At 44.2% G+C, this 19,610-nt stretch overlaps 1 protein-coding gene across 1 annotated transcript in view; it reads right to left on the reverse strand.

Moving 5' to 3' along the window:
* The window catches only part of LOC115124703 (anthrax toxin receptor 2-like), a 200,576-nt gene that overhangs the window by 172,706 nt on the left and 8,260 nt on the right, over nucleotides 1-19,610 (reverse strand). The window contains exons 2-6 of the mRNA XM_065011349.1: nucleotides 13,386-13,457; nucleotides 7,193-7,264; nucleotides 6,930-7,011; nucleotides 4,649-4,753; nucleotides 4,158-4,307 (exon numbers count right to left, since the gene is read on the reverse strand). Of these exons, the coding sequence (XP_064867421.1) occupies nucleotides 4,158-4,307; nucleotides 4,649-4,753; nucleotides 6,930-7,011; nucleotides 7,193-7,264; nucleotides 13,386-13,457 (481 nt within the window). The remainder of the gene's footprint in view (nucleotides 1-4,157; nucleotides 4,308-4,648; nucleotides 4,754-6,929; nucleotides 7,012-7,192; nucleotides 7,265-13,385; nucleotides 13,458-19,610) is intronic.

Consider the following 19,610-nt stretch of genomic DNA (forward strand, 5'->3'; position numbering starts at 1 on the left):
ACCTTCTCTCTTTCCATCTACCTACTCTCTCTTTCCATCTACCTACTCACTCTTTCCATCTACCTACTCTCTTTCCATCTACCTTCTCTCTTTCCATCTACCTACCTACTCTCTTTCCATCTACCTACTCTCTCTTTCCATCTACCTACTCTCTCTTTCCATCTACCTACCTTCTCTCTTTCCATCTACCTACCTACTCTCTTTCCATCTACCTACTCTCTCTTTCCATCTACCTACTCTCTCTTTCCATCTACCTACCTTCTCTCTTTCCATCTACCTTCTCTCTTTCCATCTATCTACTCTCTCTTTCCATCTATCTACACTCTCTTTCCATCTACCTACTCTCTTTCCATCTATCTACTCTCTCTTTCCATCTACCTACCTACTCTCTCTTTCCATCTACCTACTCTCTCTTTCCATCTACCTACTCTCTCTTTCCATCTACCTACCTTCTCTCTTTCCATCTATCTACTCTCTCTTTCCATCTACCTACTCTCTTTCCATCTACCTACTCTCTTTCCATCTACCTACTCTCTTTCCATCTACCTACTCTCTTTCCATCTATCTACTCTCTTTCCATCTATCTACTCTCTCTTTCCATCTACCTACTCTCTTTCCATCTACCTACTCTCTTTCCATCTACCTACTCTCTTTCCATCTACCTACTCTCTTTCCATCTATCTACTCTCTTTCCATCTATCTACTCTCTCTTTCCATCTACCTACTCTCTTTCCATCTACCTACTCTCTTTCCATCTACCTACCTACTCTCTTTCCATCTACCTACTCTCTTTCCATCTACCTACCTACTCTCTTTCCATCTACCTACTCTCTTTCCATCTACCTACTCTCTTTCCATCTATCTACTCTCTCTTTCCATCTACCTACTCTCTTTCCATCTACCTACTCTCTTTCCATCTACCTACCTACTCTCTTTCCATCTATCTACTCTCTCTTTCCATCTACCTACTCTCTTTCCATCTACCTACTCTCTTTCCATCTATCTACTCTCTTTCCATCTACCTACTCTCTCTTTCCATCTATCTACTCTCTCTTTCCATCTACCTTCTCTCTCTTTCCATCTACCTACTCTCTCTTTCCATCTACCTTCTCTCTTTCCATCTACCTACTCTCTTTCCATCTACCTACTCTCTTTCCATCTATCTACCTACTCTCTCTTTCCATCTACCTACTCTCTCTTTCCATCTATCTACCTACTCTCTCTTTCCATCTACCTACTCTCTCTTTCCATCTACCTACTCTCTTTCCATCTACCTTCTCTCTTTCCATCTACCTACTCTCTCTTTCCATCTACCTACTCTCTTTCCATCTACCTACTCTCTCTTTCCATCTACCTACTCTCTTTCCATCTATCTATCTACCTACTCTCTTCCATCTACCTTCTCTCTTTCCATCTACCTACTCTCTTTCCATCTACCTACTCTCTTTTCCATCTACCTACTCTCTTTCCATCTATCTACTCTCTCTTTCCATCTACCTACTCTCTTTCCATCTACCTACTCTCTTTCCATCTACCTACTCTCTTTCCATCTACCTACTCTCTTTCCATCTACCTACTCTTTCCATCTACCTACTCTCTCTTTCCATCTATCTACTCTCTCTTTCCATCTACCTTCTCTCTCCATCTTCCATCTACCTACTCTCTTTTCCATCTACCTACTCTCTTTCCATCTACCTACTCTCTTTCCATCTACCTACTCTCTTTCCATCTATCTACCTACTACCTCTCTTTTTCCATCTACCTACTCTCTCTTTCCATCTATCTACCTACTCTCTTTCCATCTACCTACTCTCTCTTTCCATCTACCTACTCTCTTTCCATCTACCTTCTCTCTTTCCATCTACCTACTCTCTCTTTCCATCTACCTACTCTCTTTCCATCTATCTACTCTCTCTTTCCATCTACCTACTCTCTTTCCATCTACCTACCTACTCTCTTTCCATCTATCTACTCTCTCTTTCCATCTACCTACTCTCTTTCCATCTACCTACTCTCTTTCCATCTATCTACTCTCTTTCCATCTACCTACTCTCTCTTTCCATCTATCTACTCTCTCTTTCCATCTACCTTCTCTCTCTTTCCATCTACCTACTCTATCTTTCCATCTACCTTCTCTCTTTCCATCTACCTACTCTCTTTCCATCTACCTACTCTCTTTCCATCTATCTACCTACTCTCTCTTTCCATCTACCTACTCTCTCTTTCCATCTATCTACCTACTCTCTCTTTCCATCTACCTACTCTCTCTTTCCATCTACCTACTCTCTTTCCATCTACCTTCTCTCTTTCCATCTACCTACTCTCTCTTTCCATCTACCTACTCTCTTTCCATCTATCTACTCTCTCTTTCCATCTACCTACTCTCTTTCCATCTATCTACCTACTCTCTCTTTCCATCTACCTTCTCTCTTTCCATCTACCTACTCTCTTTCCATCTACCTACTCTCTTTCCATCTATCTACTCTCTTTCCATCTATCTACTCTCTCTTTCCATCTACCTACTCTCTTTCCATCTACCTACTCTCTCTTTCCATCTACCTACTCTCTCTTTCCATCTACCTACTCTCTTTCCATCTACCTACTCTCTTTCCATCTACCTACTCTCTTTCCATCTACCTACTCTCTCTTTCCATCTACCTACTTCTCTTTCCATCTACCTACTCTCTTTCCATCTATCTACCTACTCTCTTTCCATCTACCTTCTCTCTTTCCATCTACCTACTCTCTTTCCATCTACCTACTCTCTCTTTCCATCTATCTACTCTCTCTTTCCATCTACCTTCTCTCTCTTTCCATCTACCTACTCTCTTTCCATCTACCTACTCTCTTTCCATCTATCTACTCTCTCTTTCCATCTACCTACTCTCTTTCCATCTACCTACTCTCTCTTTCCATCTATCTACTCTCTCTTTCCATCTACCTTCTCTCTTTCCATCTACCTACTCTCTTTCCATCTATCTACTCTCTCTTTCCATCTACCTACTCTCTTTCCATCTACCTACTCTCTCTTTCCATCTATCTACTCTCTCTTTCCATCTACCTACCTACTCTCTTTCCATCTACCTACCTACTCTCTTTCCATCTATCTATTCTCTCTTTCCATCTACCTGCTCTCTCTTTCCATCTACCTACCTTCTCTCTTTCCATCTATCTACTCTCTCTTTCCATCTATCTACTCTCTCTTTCCATCTATCTACTCTCTCTTTCCATCTACCTACTCTCTCTTTCCATCTACCTACTCTCTCTTTCCATCTACCTACCTTCTCTCTTTCCATCTACCTACTCTCTCTTTCCATCTACCTACCTACTCTCTTTCCATCTATCTACTCTCTCTTTCCATCTACCTTCTCTCTTTCCATCTACCTACTCTCTCTTTCCATCTACCTACTCTCTTTCCATCTACCTACCTACTCTCTTTCCATCTACCTACCTACTCTCTTTCCATCTATCTACTCTCTCTTTCCATCTACCTACCTACTCTCTTTCCATCTACCTACCTACTCTCTTTCCATCTATCTACTCTCTCTTTCCATCTATCTACTCTCTCTTTCCATCTATCTACTCTCTCTTTCCATCTACCTACTCTCTCTTTCCATCTACCTACTCTCTCTTTCCATCTACCTACTCTCTTTCCATCTACCTACCTACTCTCTTTCCATCTACCTACTCTCTTTCCATCTACCTACCTACTCTCTTTCCATCTATCTACTCTCTCTTTCCATCTACCTACTCTCTTTCCATCTACCTACTCTCTCTTTCCATCTACCTACTCTCTCTTTCCATCTACCTACCTTCTCTCTTTCCATCTACCTAAATGGAGAGTCTTTCCAATTTAACCTTTATTTAACTAGGCAAGTCAGTAAGAACAAATTCTTATTTTCAATGACGGCCTATGAACAGTGGGGTTAACTGCCTGTTCAGGGGCAGAACGACAGATTGTTACCTTGTCAGCTCGGGGATTTGATCTAGCAACCTTTTGGTTACTTGTCCAACACTCTAACCACTAAGCTACCTACAAGCCCCACACAAAAGGTGTTTTTTTTCCCACAAGAAGGTTGCACTGAAGTGCCTTGAAAACTCACCGCCTACTTCACATTTATTTACAGTAAAACAGTGAATAAATGAACATGTCTTACTGAATTGACAATGCCTTTGAGTGCATGGAAGCCATCTTTAACAGGAAACACTTGATCTTTGGTGTCAGCAACCTCGGCTAGCTGTTGCTCGTCAAAGTCCTTGATACCAACACAGTACACCCGAGCACCGTAGTACCTTGCATCGTTGGCCTGCATTAGAGAAAGATATTGTTTTATTGTTTATTTCACTTTATATATTCACTTTATATATTATCTACCTCACTTGCTTTGGCAATGTTAACATGTTTCCCATGCCAATAAAGCCCTTGAATTGAATTGAATTGAAAGAAAAAAAAACAGAACAACTTTAACTTTAAACCAACAAGTAACTCTCTGAATTGAACATGCCAGAATTCTTGGACCCAGATTAAACATAATCTTTTTTTTTTTTTAGCTTTTTAGTCTAAGACTAGGCTTAGTCTGTTATTAGAAAACCATCATTTTCACCTTGTAAACGTGACATGTTTTTCGTATGGATAAAAAAAACTCACCATTTCAACTGTTAGTTCATGTACATAGACCTCCAGCTTTCCGTCCGTCAAAGCCACGATGATGCTGGAGGACTTGGTCGTTTGGGCTTTGATTTGAAGGTTTGCCTTTTCGGTTCAAACACAAGAGGTGGGAATGGAGGAATAAACAGAGAGATATGAGCTTTATTAGTAAATAACACTATACAGTAAGAGGGTTGGTGTCAGTTCCATTAGGCCTACTGTTCAGTCAACTCAGGAAGTAAACGGAAATTACAACTCCAATTACAATTTTGCGTCATGCTTTCCAATTAGGAAAATTGGAATTGGAATTACATTTTTTTAAGTTTACTTCCTGGCTGAGTTGACTATAATTGAAATGGCAGTGACCCCAACCTAATACACCTGACATGTCTACAGAAGGAGAATACATTCAAAATGAACTGTTATAGAGGAGTCATAATGTATTTGTTAGTTCACCTGGAGTACTTCCAGCATGGTAGGCTTTTGAATTGCTCCCTATTTAAACCATGTTTAGTGCCAACACAGCAAACGCCTAGCTATTAGGCTAGCACAGATAGGGTCAAACGCCTAGCTATTAGGCTAGCACAGATAGGGTCAAACGCCTAGCTATTAGGCTAGCACAGATAGGGTCAAACGCCTAGCTATTAGGCTAGCACAGATAGGGTCAAACGCCTAGCTATTAGGCTAGCACAGATAGGGTCAAACACCTAGCTATTAGGCTAGCACAGATAGGGTCAAACGCCTAGCTATTAGGCTAGCACAGATGGGGTCAAACGCCTAGCTATTAGACTAGCACAGATAGGGTCAAACGCCTAGCTATTAGGCTAGCACAGATGGGGTCAAACGCCTAGCACAGATAGTGTCAAAAACCTAGCTATTAGGCTAGCACAGATAGGGTCAAACGCCTAGCTATTAGGCTAGCACAGATGGGGTCAAACGCCTAGCTATTAGGCTAGCACAGATAGGGTCAAACACCTAGCTATTAGGCTAGCACAGATAGGGTCAAACGCCTAGCTATTAGGCTAGCACAGATAGGGTCAAACGCCTAGCTATTAGGCTAGCACAGATAGGGTCAAACGCCTAGCTATTAGGCTAGCACAGATAGGGTCAAACGCCTAGCTATTAGGCTAGCACAGATGGGGTCAAACGCCTAGCTATTAGGCTAGCACAGATGGGGTCAAACGCCTAGCTATTAGGCTAGCACAGATGGGGTCAAACGCCTAGCTATTAGGCTAGCACAGATGGGGTCAAACGCCTAGCTATTAGGCTAGCACAGATAGGGTCAAACGCCTAGCTATTAGGCTAGCACAGATAGGGTCAAACGCCTAGCTATTAGGCTAGCACAGATAGGGTCAAACGCCTAGCTATTAGGCTAGCACAGATGGGGTCAAACGCCTAGCTATTAGGCAAGCACAGATGGGGTCAAACGCCTAGCTATTAGGCTAGCACAGATGGGGTCAAACGCCTAGCACAGATAGTGTTAAAAACCTAGCTATTAGGCTAGCACAGGGTCAAATGGCAGACTGACAATGCTAGCACAGATAGGATCAAATGGCAGACTGACAATGCTAGCACAGATAGGATCAAATGGCAGACTGACAAGGCTAGCACAGATAGGATAAATTGGCAGACTGACAAGGCTAGCACAGATAGGATCAAATGGCAGACTGACAAGGCTAGCACAGACAGGGTCAGTGGCAGACCGACAATGCTAGCACAGGAAGGGTCATTGGCAGACTGAAAATGCTAACACTGTATTTTACTGTAAGGATTGTAACGTGGGGGATATTATGCCCAGTACTGAAGGCTTCTCTAGTGAGGTGACCACTGGCTAGTGGTTTCGACTAGGTTTAGGATTCGGTTTAGGATTAGGTTTAGGGTAAGGTTTAGGTTAAGGTTTAGGATTAGGATTAGGTTTAAGGTAAGGTTTAGGGTAAGGTTTAGGATTCGGTTTAGGATTAGGATTAGGTTTAGGGTAAGGATTAGGGTAAGGATTAGGTTTAGGGTAAGGTTTGGGATTTGGTTTAGGATTAGGTTTGGTATTAGGTTTAGAGTAAGGATTAGGGTTAGGTTTAGAGTAAGGTTTAGGGTTAGGTTTAGGGTTAGGTTTAGAGTAAGGTTTAGGGTTAGGTTTAGGGTTAGGTTTAGAGTAAGGATTAGGGTTAGGTTTAGAGTAAGGTTTAGGGTTAGGTTTAGGGTTAGGTTTAGGGTTAATGGATAGTTGAACATCTGTAAAGTATGTATTTGGGACTATCCAATGAACGTGTTACCCATACTGCACCTCTTTAATCCCTTCATGCATGTAGGTCTCCCCTGCAGGCTTCACCTCTCTCAGTCTCTCCAGACCTTCCTGGATTTCATACCTTCAAACAGAAAGACATCAACTCACCATCCAACATTTTCTCGTACGGTGTTTTTGCCAGTGGATATAAATAGAAATGTCCATAGTTATGACTGTTATAAGCATGTCATATGAACGCTTATAATGTGTTATTACAAGGCTTATAATATGTTATGTCATTCTCAATAGGAGGAATACCACACCTGTCTCCAGTGAGAGGTAACATCACTTTGGCTGAAGACGAGAACACTATAAAGGAGACCCTCATGCTGGGGCTGGAATTAAACAACACAGAAGAATACATATCAGGTTAATATTACAGTAGAATATATATCAGGTTAATAGTACAGTAGAATATATATCAGGTTAATATTACAGTAGAATATATATCAGGTTAATAGTACAGTAGAATATATATCAGGTTAATATTACAGTAGAATATATATCAGGTTAATATACAGTATAATATATATATCAGGTTAATATTACAGTAGAATATATATCAGGTTAATATTACAGTAGAATATATATCAGGTTAATATACAGTATAATATATATATCAGGTTAATATTACAGTAGAATATATATCAGGTTAATATTACAGTAGAATATCTATCAGGTTAATAGTACAGTAGAATATATATCAGGTTAATAGTACAGTAGAATATATATCAGGTTAATATTACAGTAGAATATATATCAGGTTAATATTACAGTAGAATATATATCAGGTTAATATTACGGTAGAATATATATCAGGTTAAGATTACAGTAGAATATATATCAGTTTAATATTACAGTAGAATATCTATCAGGTTAATATTACAGTAGAATATATATCAGGTTAATATTACAGTAGAATATATATCAGGTTAATATTACGGTAGAATATATATCAGGTTAAGATTACAGTAGAATATGTATCAGGTTAATATTACAGTAGAATATATATCAGTTTAATATTACAGTAGAATATATATCAGGTTAATATTACGGTAGAATATATATCAGGTTAAGATTACAGTAGAATATATATCAGTTTAATATTACAGTAGAATATCTATCAGGTTAATATTACAGTAGAATATCTATCAGTTTAATATTACAGTAGAATATATATCAGGTTAATATTACAGTAGAATATATAGCAGGTTAATATTACAGTAGAATATATATCAGTTTAATATTACAGTAGAATATATATCAGGTTAATATTACAGTAGAATATATATATATATATATATATATCAGGTTAATAGTACAATAGAATATATATCAGTTTAATAATACATTAGAATATATATCAGGTCAATATTACAGTAGAATATATATCAGGTTAATATACAGTAGAAAATATATCAGGTTAATATTACAGTAGAATATATATTGGGTTAATATTACAGTAGAATATATATCAGGTTAATATTACAGTAGAATATATATCAGGTTAATATACAGTAGAATATATATCAGGTTAATATTACAGTAGAATATATATCAGGTTAATATTACAGTAGAATATATATCAGGTTAATAGTATAGTAGAATATATATCAGGTTAATATTACAGTAGAATATATATCAGGTTAATATACAGTAGAATATATATCAGGTTAATATATATCAGGTTAATATTACATTAGAATATATATTAGGTTAATATTACCGTAGAATATATATCAGGTCAATATTACAGTAGAATATATATCAGGTCAATATACAGTATTATCATTCGTATTATTGTATCCTATTCTAGACATAATTTTTCCTTGGGAAATTCACAGTGATGTAACACTCGTCAATCTGTGAAGGTGTGATCATTATGTTGTCATTGACATCATAAAACCAGCATGCGATAGATCGTTATCGAAGAGTTCTGTTAAGTGTAAAGACATTATATTAGATATGCGGTGCGACGGAATGAAATGTTACATGGTATACAAGATACCGATACACTAGTCTGTATCACCTGATTCTAGTACCAGGAAGTGGTTAACATACAGGAAACAGATTGTCATGACTCACCCCCCCCCCCCCCCCCCACACACACACATACAGGATGTTGTGGAATACATTTTTATGCCTGTCAATGTATGAGGGTGTGAATGGGAAATGGCCAGTCATGCGTTTTGCTTCCAGACAAAACCCACACAATCTAAATGTGGCCGTTCCACCTGTCCGTTACTTTTGCCTTGACTGATACTTATTCATTTATCAGCAAAGGTGCAAACACAGCTGTGCACGGATATAAATATTTAGCTAAAAAAAAAAGACCTTTACAAACTCTGAAAAAGAAAAAAAAGTCCTCAGAGATGTGAGTTTTTCAGAGCATAAGGAGAGGTGCTGCTTTCTCCCACCCACATGACACATGGCCTAGTCTCAGCTAGTCTCAGCTAGTCTCTGCTAGTCTCAGCTAGTCTCAGCTAGTCTCAACTAGTCTCAGCTAGTCTCGACTAGTCTTAGCTAGTCTCAACTAGTCTCCGCTAGTCTCAACTACTCTTAACTAGTCTCAGCTAGTCTCAGCTAGTCTCAGCTAGTATCAGCTAGTTTCAGCTAGTCTCAGATATCCTCAGCTAGTCTCAGCTAGTCTCAGCTGGTCTCAACTAGTCTCAGCTATCCTCAGATAGTATCAGCTAGTCTCAGCTAGTCTCAACTAGTCTCCGCTAGTCTCAACTACTCTTAACTAGTCTCAGCTAGTCTCAGCTAGTCTCAGCTAGTATCAGCTAGTTTCAGCTAGTCTCAGATATCCTCAGCTAGCCTCAGATATCCTCAGCTAGTCTCACCTAGTCTCAGCTGGTCTCAACTAGTCTCAGATATTCTCAGATATTCTCAGATTGTCTTAGCTATCCACAGATAGTCTCAGCTAGTCTCAGATATTCTCAGGTAGCCTCAGCTAGTTTCAGCTAGTCTCAGCTAGTCTCAGCTGTCCTCAGATAGTCTCAGCTAGTCTCAGATAGTCTCAGATAGTCTCAGCTATCCTCAAATAGTCTCAGCTAGTCTCAGATATTCTCAACTAGTCTCAGATATTCTCAGATATTCTCAGATAGTCTCAGCTATCCACAGATAGTCTCAGCTATCCACAGATAGTCTCAGCTAGTCTCAGCTATCCTCAGATAGTCTCAGCTATCCGCAGATAGTCTCAGCTATCCTCAGATAGTCTCAGCTAGTCTCAGATATTCTCAGGTAGCCTCAGCTAGTTTCAGCTAGTCTCAACTAGTCTCAGATATTCTCAGATATTCTCAGATAGTCTCAGCTATCCACAGATAGTCTCAGCTATCCACAGATAGTCTCAGCTAGTCTCAGCTATCCTCAGATAGTCTCAGCTAGTCTCAGATATTCTCAGGTAGCCTCAGCTAGTTTCAGCTAGTCTCAGCTAGTCTCAGCTGTCCTCAGATAGTCTCAGCTAGTCTCAGATAGTCTCAGATAGTCTCAGCTATCCTCAAATAGTCTCAGCTAGTCTCAGCTATCCTCAGATAGTCTCAGCTATCCGCAGATAGTCTCAGCTATCCTCAGATAGTCTCAGCTAGTCTCAGATATTCTCAGGTAGTCTCAGCTAGTCTCAGCTAGTCTCAGATAGTCTCAGCTGTCCTCAGATAGTCTCAGCTAGTCTCAGATAGTCTCAGCTAGTCTCAGCTAGTCTCAGATAGTCTCAGCTATCCTCAGATAGTCTCAGCTATCCGCAGCTAGTCTCAGCTATCCTCAGATAGTCTCAACTAGTCTCCGCTAGTCTCAACTACTCTTATATAGTCTCAGCTAGTCTCAGCTAGTCTCAGCTAGTCTCAGCTAGTCTCAGCTATCCGCAGCTAGTCTCAGCTATCCTCAGATAGTCTCAGCTAGTCTCAGCTATCCTCAGATAGTCTCAGCTAGTCTCAGCTATCCTCAGATAGTCTCAGCTAGTCTCAGATACTCTCAGCTAGTCTCAGCTATGCTCAGATACTCTCAGCTAGTCGCAGCTATCCTCAGATAGTCTCAGATAGTCTCAGATAGTCTCAGCTAGTCTCAGATAGTCTCAGCTATCCTCAGATAGTATCAGCTAGTCTCAGCTAGTCTCAACTAGTCTCAGATCAGTCTCAGATAGTCTCAGTCTCAGATATCCTCAGCTAGTCTCAGCTAGTCTCAGCTAGTCTCAGATAGTCTCAGCTATCCAGATAGTCAGATAGTCTCAGCTAGTCTCAGATAGTCTAGTCTCAGATAGTCTCAGCTAGCTCTCAGATAGTCTCAGCTAGCCTCAGATAGTTCAGCTAGTCTCAGATATTCTCAGATATCCTCAGATAGTCTCAGCTATCTCAGATAGTCTCAGATAATCTCAGCTATCCACAGATAGTCTCAGCTAGTCTCAGTCTTCTCAACTAGTCTCAGATATTCTCAGATAGTCTCAGATAGTCTCAGCTATCCGCAGATAGTCTCAGCTATCCTCAGATAGTCTCAGCTAGTCTCAGATATTCTCAGGTAGCCTCAGCTAGTTTCAGCTAGTCTCAGATAGTCTCAGCTGTCCTCAGATAGTCTCAGCTAGTCTCAGATAGTCTCAGCTAGTCTCAGCTAGTCTCAGATAGTCTCAGCTGTCCTCAGATAGTCTCAGCTAGTCTCAGATAGTCTCAGCTAGTCTCAGATAGTCTCCGCTATCCTCAAATAGTCTCAGCTAGTCTCAGCTAGTCTCAGCTAGTCTCAGCTATCCGCAGCTAGTCTCAGCTATCCTCAGATAGTCTCAACTAGTCTCCGCTAGTCTCAACTACTCTTATATAGTCTCAGCTAGTCTCAGCTAGTCTCAGCTAGTCTCAGCTAGTCTCAGCTATCCGCAGCTAGTCTCAGCTATCCTCAGATAGTCTCAGCTAGTCTCAGCTATCCTCAGATAGTCTCAGCTAGTCTCAGCTATCCTCAGATAGTCTCAGATTGTCTCAGATAGTCTCAGCTAGTCTCAGATAGTCTCAGATATTCTCAGCTAGTCTCAGCTAGTCTCAGATAGTCTCAGCTATCCTCAGCTATCCTCAGATACTCTCAGCTAGTCTCAGATATTCTCAGCTAGTCTCAACTAGTCTCAGCTAGTCCTTTCCCACAGTCAGACCCACATAGCATCTTTTAGCCACACGGACAAGTCTGGCAAGAAAACACAACAGACGTATGGATCACGTCCTTTCTGTGAAGAAGGCTTTTTAGAGGCTGACTGAGTCATTTGTTTGTCGAGATTGAGACTTGGATTTAGTTATTAATGAGAAATTGTGTGAGTCAAAAGATGAGTATTATTTGTAACTTTAGACAGGTGATGGACTAGCTAGAATCACATCTATTCCCCATACATACCTAACGGATCATAAATATGTTTAACATCTCCGGCTAGACTGAAATTAAAATTGCAATTAAATCTTTTTTTTTTCTCCTCCCAGTTTTCTCTTTCAAACAAGACACTGAATAAATCAAGAGCTTGAGGTGCCAGGGATAAATCCAAAATCTGGAGAAAAACCAGAAGAGAGAAATCTGTCCAGCTTTCACGCTCCACATGGCAGAACAGAAGTGTTCCTGGATTGTGTAGCATTGTGTAGGATGATTGTCCTCGCCTCTCTGTGTCCTGTTGGCCTTACTGTACACGCCCATTTCGCGCAGACCACCTGGGTTCAAATCCTATTCGAAAATACATTTCTAAAACTTTATCTGCACTTGATTGAGCTTGCCTGTCTGGCATAACGGACCAATAGAATAGTCCCAATACTTTAAACGTCGTCCATCTGGCCCTCTTGGAAGGCTAGAACAAACGCTTCAATTATTTGAAAGACATCAAATAGTACTTGAACCCCGGTCTTCCGGCCCCCTCTGCGGTAGGAAGGGGAGATAGATATCTATGTGTGGATCTGAACCACCCCGGTTACAAATGGCCATTCTCACAGCCCAGAAGCCTGATCCTCGCTGCCTCCCACTCCCACTGGGCCTGCTTGCTATGTTCTTCAACAAACCATTTCTTCATTTCAGTTTGGCTGGGTCGATACCGTCTGGACAAGCACATAGCGTTGAGTCAATCAACGTTGCTATAAAAATAAAAAAACTCTGCCTGCAATTTTATTTTATTAACTTGTTTCCTGCTCATTTTGGTACGTTTTGTAGGGATGGGCTATATTGGTTAATGGACTGGGAAAACATTGAATAAGTGGTTTAGCTAGACAGAAGTTGATCAGATTAACGTATAAAAACAAGTAGAAGATAGATAGGAACTCAGATGTGACATAAAGCTGGCATTGATAAAAGTGGCATTTGTTGATTTGTTGAAATCTCCAAGATTTAATTTTAACAAAGATATCCAGTCCACCCTTGTTCCTTGACTTTAACCAACACTTTTCTCCATTACACTCAGTCCTTGTCCATTTTCCAAGACCACAAGTCATTTGTAAAAGAATACAAGATGCTTACCTCACAAATCGATCTGTCAGATTCTTCACAAAGGCATAAATCTCACCCCAGTCGTTAGAAACGCTTCCCGACCTGCAACAGAGAAAAAAACAGTTGACTTGTAGAATTCTGTTCCGTTGAACAATGAAAGCATTTTAATATCATGAAGAATGCCTTGAACCTCTTTAGTTTTTTTAACCAGCACACCTTCTTTGTTCTACAGTTAGACATGCTGACTAGGCTTGCTGTTATAGATAGTGGTAGTGACTGTACTGATAACACACTGTATCACAACATGTGGTAAAACTCTGCAGTGTGTTGCTGATTGAGCATAGCACGAGTCGGCAGAATGTGCTCAGACCGATGCTTTCAGATAGATGAAAGAGAACCACATTGTCTTTGAAACTAAATTCAACTTGAGTCAAAATAATTCCTTAGGATAATGTATGATCTTGGATCACCCCCATGCACTTGATAACCCCTTAAAAGAGCTGGATGTATGAACTTGATAACCCCCTAAAAGAGCTGGATGTATGAACTTGATAACCCCCTACAAGAGCTGGATGTGTGAACTTGATAACCCCCTACGATAGCAGGAAGTATGAACTTGATAAGAGCTGGATGTGTGAACTTGATAACCCTCTACGATAGCAGGATGTGTGAACTTGATAACCCCCTACGATAGCAGGAAGTATGAACTTGATAAGAGCTGGATGTGTGAACTTGATAACCCTCTACGATAGCAGGATGTGTGAACTTGATAACCCTCTATGATAGCTGGATGTATGAACTTGATAACCCTCTACGATAGCAGGAAGTATGAACTTGATAAGAGCTGGATGTGTGAACTTGATAACCCTCTACGATAGCAGGATGTGTGAACTTGATAACCCTCTACGATAGCAGGATGTATGAACTTGATAAGAGCTGAGCTGGATGTGTCTATAGATGGATAAAGTTTTCATTATGGGGGTCATGATGAGAAGAGCAGGGACATTAGAGACATTGGTATCATTATGAATGTTATAAAAGCATTGTTGTGCCAAAACCACTGATTCCCTGGTCTACTTCCCTGGTCTCAACCACTGGTCTACTTCCCTGGTCTACTTCCCTGGTCTCAACCCCTGGTCTACTTCCCTGGTCTACCTCCCTGGTCTACTTCCCTGGTCTACTTCCCTGGTCTCAACCCCTGGTCTACTTCCCTGGTCTCAACCACTGGTCTACTTCCCTGGTCTACTTCCCTGGTCTCAACCACTGGTCTACTTCCCTGGTCTACTTCCCTGGTCTCAACCCCTGGTCTACTTCCCTGGTCTACTTCCCTGGTCTCAACCCCTGGTCTACTTCCCTGGTCTACCTCCCTGGTCTACTTCCCTGGTCTCAACCACTGGTCTACTTCCCTGGTCTCAACCACTGGTCTACTTCCCTGGTCTACTTCCCTGGTCTCAACCACTGGTCTACTTCCCTGGTCTACTTCCCTGGTCTCAACCCCTGGTCTACTTCCCTGGTCTACTTCCCTGGTCTCAACCCCTGGTCTACTTCCCTGGTCTACCTCCCTGGTCTACTTCCCTGGTCTACTTCCCTGGTCTCAACCCCTGGTCTACTTCCCTGGTCTACTTCCCTGGTCTCAACCCCTGGTCTACTTCCCTGGTCTCAACCCCTGGTCTACTTCCCTGGTCTACCTCCCTGGTCTACTTCCCTGGTCTACTTCCCTGGTCTCAACCCCTGGTCTACTTCCCTGGTCTACTTCCCTGGTCTACCTCCCTGGTCTACTTCCCTGGTCTACCTCCCTGGTCTACTACCTTGGTCTACTTCCCTGGTCTACTTCCCTGGTCTACCTCCCTGGTCTACTACCTTGGTCTACATCCCTGGTCTACTTCCCTGGTCTACCTCCCTGGTCTACCTCCCTGGTCTACTTCCCTGGTCTACCTCCATGGTCTCAACCCCTGGTCTACTTCCCTGGTCTACTTCCCTGGTCTACTTCCCTGGTCTACACCACTGGTCTACCTCCCTGGTCTACTTCCCTGGTCTACTTCCCTGGTCTACTTCCCTGGTCTACCTCCCTGGTCTACTTCCCTGGTCTACTTCCCTGGTCTACTTCCCTGGTCTACCTCCATGGTCTACTTCCCTGGTCTACTTCCCTGGTCTACCTCCCTGGTCTACCTCCCTGGTCTACTTCCCTGGTCTACCTCCTTGGTCTACTTCCCTGGTCTACTTCCCTGGTCTACTTCCCTGGTCTACTACCTTGGTCTACTACCTTGGTCTACTTCCCTGGTCTACCTCCCTGGTCTACTTCCCTGGTCTACACCACTGGTCTACCTCCCTGGTCTACTTCCCTGGTCTACTTCCCTGGTCAACTTCCCTGGTCTACCTCCCTGGTCTACTTCCCTGGTCTACTTCCCTGGTCTACCTCCATGGTCTACTTCCCTGGTCTACTTCCCTGGTCTACCTCCCTGGTCTACCTCCCTGGTCTACTTCCCTGGTCTACCTCCTTGGTCTACTTCCCTGGTCTACTTCCCTGGTCTACTTCCCTGGTCTACTACCTTGGTCTACTACCTTGGTCTACTTCCCTGGTCTACCTCCCTGGTCTACTTCCCTGGTCTACCTCCCTGGTCTACTTCCCTGGTCTACTTCCCTGGTCTACTACCTTGGTCTACTACCTTGGTTCACTTCCCTGGTCTACTACCTTGGTCTACTACCTTGGTTCACTTCCCTGGTCTACTACCTTGGTCTACTTCCCTGGTCTACTTCCCTGGTCTACTACCTTGGTCTACTTCCCTGGTCTACTTCCCTGGTCTACTTCCCTGGTCTATCCCCCTGGTCTACCCCCCTGGTCTACCTCCCTGGTCTACCTCTCTGGTCTACTACCTTGGTCTACTTCCCTGGTATACTTCCCTGGTCTACCTCCCTGGTCTACTTCCCTGGTCTACTTCCCTGGTCTACCTCCCTGGTCTACTTCATCGGTTTACTTCCTGGTCTACTTCCTTGGTCTACTTCCCTGGTCTACGTCCCTGGTCTACTTCCCTGGTCTACTTCCCTGGTCTCAACCACTGTTCTACTTCCCTGGTCTACTTCCCTGGTCTCAACCTCTGGTCTACTTCCCTGGTCTACTTCCCTGGTCTACCTCCCTGGGCTACTTCCCTGGTCTACCTCCCTGGTCTACTACCTTGGTCTACTTCCCTGGTCTACTTCCCTGGTCTACCTCCCTGGTCTACTACCTTGGTCTACTTCCCTGGTCTACTTCCCTGGTCTACCTCCCTGGTCTACCTCCCTGGTCTACTTCCCTGGTCTCAACCCCTGGTCTACTTCCCTGGTCTACTTCCCTGGTCTACTTCCCTGGTCTACTTCCCTGGTCAACCTCCCTGGTCTACTTCCCTGGTCTACTTCCCTGGTCTACGTCCCTGGTCTACTTCCCTGGTCTACTTCCCTGGTCTCAACCACTGGTCTACTTCCCTGGTCTACTTCCCTGGTCTCAACCCCTGATCTACTTCCCTGGTCTACTTCCCTGGTCTACTTCCCTGGTCTACCTCCCTGGGCTACTTCCCTGGTCTACCTCCCTGGTCTACTACCTTGGTCTACTTCCCTGGTCTACTTCCCTGGTCTACCTCCCTGGTCTACTACCTTGGTCTACTTCCCTGGTCTACTTCCCTGGTCTACCTCCCTGGTCTACCTCCCTGGTCTACTTCCCTGGTCTCAACCCCTGGTCTACTTCCCTGGTCTACTTCCCTGGTCTACTTCCCTGGTCTACCTCCCTGGTCTACTTCCCTGGTCTACCTCCCTGGGCTACTTCCCTGGTCTACCTCCCTGGTCTACTACCTTGGTCTACTTCCCTGGTCTACTTCCCTGGTCTACCTCCCTGGTCTACTACCTTGGTCTACTTCCCTGGTCTACTTCCCTGGTCTACCTCCCTGGTCTACCTCCCTGGTCTACTTCCCTGGTCTCAACCCCTGGTCTACTTCCCTGGTCTACTTCCCTGGTCTACTTCCCTGGTCTACACCACTGGTCTACCTCCCTGGTCTACTTCCCTGGTCTACTTCCCTGGTCTACTTCCCTGGTCTACCTCCATGGTCTACTTCCCTGGTCTACTTCCCTGGTCTACCTCCCTGGTCTACCTCCCTGGTCTACTTCCCTGGTCTACCTCCCTGGTCTACTTCCCTGGTCTACTTCCCTGGTCTACTTCCCTGGTCTACTACCCTGGTCTAGTACCTTGTTCTACTTCCCTGGTCTACTTCCCTGGTCTACTTCCCTGGTCTACTTCCCTGGTCTACCTCCCTGGTCTACTTCCCTGGTCTACTTCCCTGGTCTACTTCTCTGGTCTACCTCCCTGGTCTACTTCCCTGGTCTACTTCCCTGGTCTATGTCCCTGGTCTACTTCCCTGGTCTACTTCCCTGGTCTCAACCCCTGGTCTACTTCCCTGGTCTACTTCCTTGGTCTACTTCCCTGGTATACTTCCCTGGTCTACCTCCCTGGTCTACTTCCCTGGTCTGCCTCCCTGGTCTCAACCCCTGGTCTACTTCCCTGGTCTACTTCCCGTGTCTACCTCCCTGGTCTACCTCCCTGGTCTACCTTCCTGATCTACCTTCCTGGTCTACTTCCCTGGTCTACCTCCCTGGTCTACCTCCCTGGTCTACTTCCCTGGTCTACTTCCCTGGTCTACCCCCATGGTCTACCCCCCTGGTCTACCTCCCTGGTCTACTTCCCTGGTCTACTTCCCTGGTCTACTTTCCTGGTCTACCTCCCTGGTCTACCTCCCTGGTCTACTTCCCTGGTCTACTTCCCTGGTCTACTTCCCTGGTCTACTACCTTGGTCTACCCCCCTGGTCTACCTCCCTGGTCTACCTCCCTGGTCTACTTCCCTGGTATACTTCCCTGGTCTACTTCCCTGGTCTACCTCCTTGGTCTACTTCCCTGGTCTACTTCCCTGGTCTACTTCCCTGGTCTACCTCCCTGTGCTACTTCCCTGGTCTACTTCCCTGGTCTACCTCCCTGGTCTACTTCCCTGGTCTACCTTCCTGGTCTACACCACTGGTCTACCTCCCTGGTCTACTTCCCTGGTCTACTTCCCTGGTCTACCTCCCTGGTCTACCTCCCTGGTCTACTTCCCTGGTCTACTTCCCTGGTCTACTTCCCTGGTCTACCTCGATGGTCTCAACCCCAGGTCTACTTCCCTGGTCTACTTCCCTGGTCTACCTCCCTGGTCTACTTCCCTGGTCTACCTCCCTGGTCTACTTCCCTGGTCTACTTCCCTGGTCTACTACCCTGGTCTAGTACCTTGTTCTACTTCCCTGGTCTACCTCCCTGGTCTACTTCCCTGGTCTACCTCCCTAGTCTACTTCCCTGGTCTACTACCTTGGTCTACTACCTTGGTCTACCCCCTGGTCTACCTCCCTGGTCTACTTCCCTGGTCTACCTCCCTGGTCTACTTCCCTGGTCTACTTCCCTGGTCTCAACCCCTGGTCTACTTCCCTGGTCTACTTCCCTGGTCTACCTCCCTGGTCTACCTCCCTGGTCTACTTCCCTGGTCTACTTCCCTGGTCTACTTCCCTGGTCTACCTCCCTGGTCTACCTCCCTGGTCTACTGGTCTACTTCCTGGTCTACTTCCTGGTCTACTTCCCTGGTCTACCTCCCTGGTCTACGTCCCTGGTCTACTTCCTTGGTCTACTTCCCTGGCTACTACCTCGGTCTACCTCCCTGGTCTACTACCTTGGTCTACTTCCCTGGTCTACCTCCCTGGTCTACTTCCCTGGTCTACTTCCCTGGTCTACTTCCCTGGTTTACCTCCCTGGTCTACTTCCCTGGTCTCAACCCCTGGTCTACTTCCCTGGTCTACTTCCCTGGTCTACTTCCCTGGTCTACCTCCCTGGTCTACTTCCCTGGTCTACCTCCCTGGTCTATTTCCCTGGTCTACTTCCCTGGTCTACCTCTCTGGTCTACTTCCCTGGTATACTTCCCTGGTCTACCTCCCTGGTCTGGTCTATTTCCCTGGTCTACTTCCCTGGTCTACCTCCCTGGTCTACTTCCCTGGTCTACTTCCCTGGTCTACCTCCCTGGTCTACCTCCCTGGTCTACCCCCCTGGTCTACTTCCCTGGTCTACCTCCCTGGTCTACTTTCCTGGTCTACTTCCCTGGTCTACTTTCCTGGTCTACTTCCCTGGTCTACCTCCCTGGTCTACCTCCCTGGTCTACTTCCCTGGTCTACCTCCCTGGTCTACCTCCCTGGTCTACTACCTTGGTCTACTTCCCTGGT

Source organism: Oncorhynchus nerka, linkage group LG27 (genome assembly GCF_034236695.1).
Source record: "Oncorhynchus nerka isolate Pitt River linkage group LG27, Oner_Uvic_2.0, whole genome shotgun sequence".
Taxonomy (NCBI): Eukaryota; Metazoa; Chordata; class Actinopteri; order Salmoniformes; family Salmonidae; genus Oncorhynchus; species Oncorhynchus nerka.